The following is a 5047-nucleotide window of genomic DNA, read 5'->3' as shown; positions in this document are numbered from 1 at the left end:
GTTATATAAACTACATAACCCAGTGCAATTAGCTGATGCCTAAACAAGATCTTCCTATACCTAAACTTTACTTTGGGGTTAACTATTCTGTAATGTATTGGGATTTACTTGAACTGTTTCACTGTCTGTTTGAATGCTGCTTAAGGATGCTCAATTGGTGTGTCTGTGTAACGGTCACAGACTAGCTGTCTCCAAGAAGATCATTGGTTGGCTCTGGGGTGGGAATGGGTTCCTTTAAACCTATTGGCCGCCACCTAGTGGCCAACTGTATAAGTAGCTGCGCAGAAGCGTCTCAGTTCTGTTCCTGTTTGCCTCAATAAAGCAATGTTCCTGTTTGCAACCTCTCGTTTTGCTTACTGCCTCCGAAGAACTCACTACACAACATATTCCTTCCAATAGACAAAGTCCAATTGAAGCTCCAGGAAGGCAAGCCTCTCTAGGCATTCTGTTACCACCTTGTTTTGGTTGGAAGTGAAAAACAGAATGGAAGGATTCTGAAAGGTGCTTTTTCAAAGACAACTGGACTTTGTTTTTCCTTGGAGATGTTTCTAGCTTGGGATAGCTTGATTATTTTTTCATTGAACTAACCAGGTCTAAGCTTACTTATGTCTTGAAGTTCAGTCATGATTAAGTACTCCTACTTGTCACATACCCTGCTGAAGCACATTTGAAATCAAAAGTTTTAAAAATAACAACTGTAACACTTTAGAGAGAAGCTATCCCATGGGTGATTATTCTTCTTTAGGGGATAAGACTATGATATCTTCCTGCGACATATAACAGGCTTCTTCTTTTAGTAGAAGTTTTTCTTGTGTTAGCATTAGAGAGATGGGCCTGCAGTGTTCGATTCCAAGTGAAGTTGCTACCATTTTGCTAATGTTAATTCTAATTTTGCTATTGCAAAGCTTACTGGATGGATGGAATTTAGTATCACCAGGTCCTCGTTGTATAAAATCATCAAAGAATTTGTGAATAAGTCTTTGGAATAAACAACTCCTAATTTCAATTCTGTTCAAAATAAAGGGCAAAATGATAATGACTATGCAATGAACCAAATAATAATACTTCACTGTTTTCTAGTTTGCTTTTATAAAACTGAATACACTTCATATATATGTATGATTTCCCATTTTCTTTTAAGAAAGTAGTATGTGCAGTATGCGTGCCTAAACATTCTTCCAGACAAGATTCCCATGATATTGTTTAAATATTGAAAAAGAGGTACATGATATCATTGAGAACTTTTGACCTTATGGCCAGTTATTTCACTTTGGCAAGAGACATGATTATTGTGTTACACTGGGGATTCATTCCGTATTACTGCATATATCCTGCTGTGTTTTACTACTGAAAACCATGTGACTAGTGGTGGGATTCAGCCGGTTCGCACCAGTTTGACAGCTAAATTTTGCTGCATTTGGAGAACCGGCTGGCTTCCAGAAGGCCAGTCTAGGCCTCAGAGGCCTGGAGGAGGCCTCCCAGGCCTAGAATGGCCCACCGGAAGTGCATGGATGCCACTTCCGGAAGCCCATTCTAGGCTTTGCAGGCCCATGCCTGCATTGAATAAGAGAACCGGTTGTTCAGGTATTTGAATTCCACCACTGCATGTAATATATGGTTTGTTAATAACTTATGAGAACATCTATTGAAAATTAAAGTTCTTGAAGTTAACTGTGCTGGAATCACCTTATATATTTAGCCATAACAAAACTTGCTTGATGTTGGATTTTTGTTATATGAGAGTAGTGCTTTTATCACACGGTTTATAATATATTGTGTGAATATGGCCCACATATTGCATTTAGAAGGTAATATTTCTGCATTCTACTCATTTTCTTACCATAGCTGGTAAGTTTGCTTGCTATGGGCTCATGAAATGTTTTCCTCTATCCCAGACAAATAGAAATGGAGAAAGAGAAAATTACAAGAGGATGGAGAAAAATTTTACTTCTGTATATTAGATCAAATTAAAGAATCAAAGAACAATTATTGTTCTTGATAAAGCATTTGTGATTGGGCCTGGATTCTAAGTTCTAAATGCCCTGTAAACCGCCCTGAGTCCTTCGGGAAAGGGCGGTATATAAATCTAAATAAATAAAATAAATAAATAAATAAATAAGTTAAAGTGGAGGTTAATTTTTTATTTAGTATACTGCATGAATCAATATTGCAATTTGTAAACCATAATTTATAATTCTACATTTTTTGTGAATCAGAGAACCACATTGTGGTTTGTTTGAAATCATGGTTAGGCAAGTCATGGCTTTATGTGAGGTGTGAGATTAGTCTGCATAAATCAGAATTGTTTATGTTCATTGCACTATCATTAAAGTTTACTAATCTCTGTTTTCTCTTTCTTTCCTTGGGCATAATGATGGGGCCCTTTTTTGCCAGTCTTGCTTTGCATCTGTCCTGTGCATTCGGTGTGGGCTTGTGTCCGTTCCTGTCCTGCCAGTTGTGTGTGCACTGAAGAGAAGAGTTGTGCCATTCTTTGTGACAGAACTGGCCTTGCACAGATCCCTAATGAGTTTCCTTGTGAAGCATATTCTATTAACTTGGATAAAAATAACATCAAATTCCTTGCTGAGAGGGCATTTGGTATCCTCCCATCCCTAAAATCTCTTTCAATAAGCCATAACAACATATCCTTTATTACTCCTGGTGCTTTCAAAGGGCTTGCTAGCTTAACTGAGTTAAAAATGGCCCACAATGAATACATTCGTTATCTGCATACCAGGACTTTTATTTCTCTCCAGAGACTAGTCCGATTGGATTTAGCAGACTGCAATCTTTTCAACATTCCAGACAGGATTTTTATAGAACTTCCAGCTCTTCAAGAACTCTTCTTCTTTCAGAATAACTTCCGAAGGATCCCAGGAGCTATAAGAGGGATGGAGAATTTAACCCATGTTTATTTGGAGAAAAATAAGATAGAAGCAGTAGCATATAATTCACTTCTGGGCCTGATCCGGTTGAAATATCTCAATCTGCAAGTCAACAAAATAAATGTCATTCACAATAGAGCTTTTCAGGATTGCCAGAAACTCGAGTACCTTTATTTAAATGACAACTTCATCAGTAACCTCCCTAATAATTCCTTTGATGGTCTGCGACGTCTAAGGATGCTTAATCTTGGTGGTAACTTTCTCAAAATTGTCTCTAATACTTGGTTCCAGGATCAATCTGAATTGGAAGTTTTGTACTTGGACAGAAACTGGATCAGTTATATTGAGGAAGGTGCTTTTGAAAACCTCACGAGTTTAGTATATTTGCACTTGAATGGTAACAATTTAACTACATTGCCTTTCTTAGTCTTTCAACCAATCTACCTCCTAGGAAGACTCTACCTTTTCCGGAACCCCTGGGAATGCGATTGCAAGATTGAGTGGCTGAAAGAGTGGATGGAGAATTATGGACTTGTAAGAGATATTCCTTGCACTTCCCCGTCTTCAGTAGTTGGCCTTGACTTAATTGATGTTATTTTTGAGAAGACAGAGGAAGGTCTGTGTCTTGACCCAGAAGAATTAAACACCTCATCTTCTACACCTCTTCCCACGCAAGAACTACAGTCAACTACAGAGAATAAATTCAACAGTCTTATCTCAAAATTTCTACTCCAGAAGGGACTTTCAGAGGAGGTGGTAAACACCACAGGAGGTTTCAGCAACACTACTCTGTTAGATGACTTGATTAATAAAGCATCTTTAGGACAAGGAGAATGTAATATAAAACAAATATATTTTAATATTTGGGTATTCTTTATATCTCAAGTGCTATGGATCATATAGCCCAAAATACTTTCAAATTAATTCGACTGTTTTTCTACTCAAGCAATGGATGAAGTTTGTGATATCAATACTATATTTAGAACTAAATTTAAAAATATCTTCTGGGCTCATATTTTAAAATAGATTCATATTCATAGCAATGACAGTTATTTCACATAGTTAAGAAATTAAAATGAGAGAAAATTGGAAGGTAATAAAACCAGTTGTGTTTATTAAGGAAGTTCTGCAAAACACATCACAGTTTTCAGCAATATTACTCAGATATGGAAACAGTACTATAGTATTTAGAGTTTCTGAATGGAATGGAAGCCAAAAAGAGGAGTAATGTCCCCTACAGAGGTTTCAGAGACTTTTGGTACCTGTTGTGGGAAATGATAGGTTGATTTAGATCAAACAATGTCAAATTCTCAGTTTCATCTTCTCATTTTAACTCTGCTTAAGAGGGTTAGGGTTTGAACCCTGCAGGTAGGGCTGGAGTGCAATTTACTTCTTAACAAAAAAAACCTGATATTCATAGGGATTGATACTAATAGAAGAGACTATTCGTAGCTCAGGGTTGAATGGTTGATATGCTGAAGCATGGAAGATGTAACCTGGTTGGATAATGAAACATCTCCACGAAACAACCAAGCTCAGTGAACATCAAGGACCCCCAATAGGGATTGATACAGTAGCTATTGTCCAGTTTGTGACCGATCTAAGCAGGTCCTCATATTTTTTTCTATGAAAAATGCCAAAAGTATCTCTGTAATGCTTTAAAATAAGGAGCAAACGTATGCACTTACATTGTGTTACACTCTAGATCTCAGAAACTAAAAGGCATAATAAACAAACTACAAGCTCACTCATGTCTACTTGACTTTTCTTCGCCTGTGGATGGCTTAGTATGAAGTATTGAATAAAGAGCTGTAGCTATGTAGAACAGCGGCATATATCAAGTATGAATATTATTTTAATGAAAGCTTTAATTTTTTTACTGTTGCCCATGGTTCCACATTTTATAGCTGTTAATGTAGCAATGCTTAAAAGCATCACTCCCCGTCTAGAGAACATAATTGCTCCTTAAACAGCAGTACGGTGAGGAGATATTTTTCTAAATAACATGATCCTCCTGACCTAGCTGAAACTAGACCTGGACTCTCTTCCCCCCCCTCAAAGTTTTTCCACCTGGAGAGCCTTCCCTAGCAGCACCCTTCCAAGTGGAAATATTGCCGAAGCCATGCTCTTGAGTGGCAGAAACTGTAGCCTGTGTCTATTTG

The 5047-nt window shown here is 37.4% G+C and overlaps 1 protein-coding gene across 1 annotated transcript; it reads left to right on the top strand.

Annotated features, from left to right (window-relative positions):
- Positions 1-1783: 1783 nt before the first annotated feature.
- NYX (nyctalopin) lies at positions 1784-4632 on the top strand (the record flags this gene model as incomplete). The annotated part of the gene is made up of 2 exons (XM_081327666.1): positions 1784-1808; positions 2395-4632. The coding sequence occupies 2 exons, from the start codon at positions 1784-1786 to the stop codon at positions 3786-3788; spliced, it is 1419 nt and encodes a 472-aa protein (XP_081183792.1). The 3' UTR covers positions 3789-4632.
- Positions 4633-5047: the final 415 nt, after the last annotated feature.

The sequence above is a fragment of the Vipera berus genome, assembly GCF_964194415.1.
Source record: "Vipera berus genome assembly, chromosome: 4".
In the NCBI taxonomy this organism is placed as follows: domain Eukaryota; kingdom Metazoa; phylum Chordata; class Lepidosauria; order Squamata; family Viperidae; genus Vipera; species Vipera berus.
This window is presented reverse-complemented; position numbering and strand designations above follow the sequence as displayed.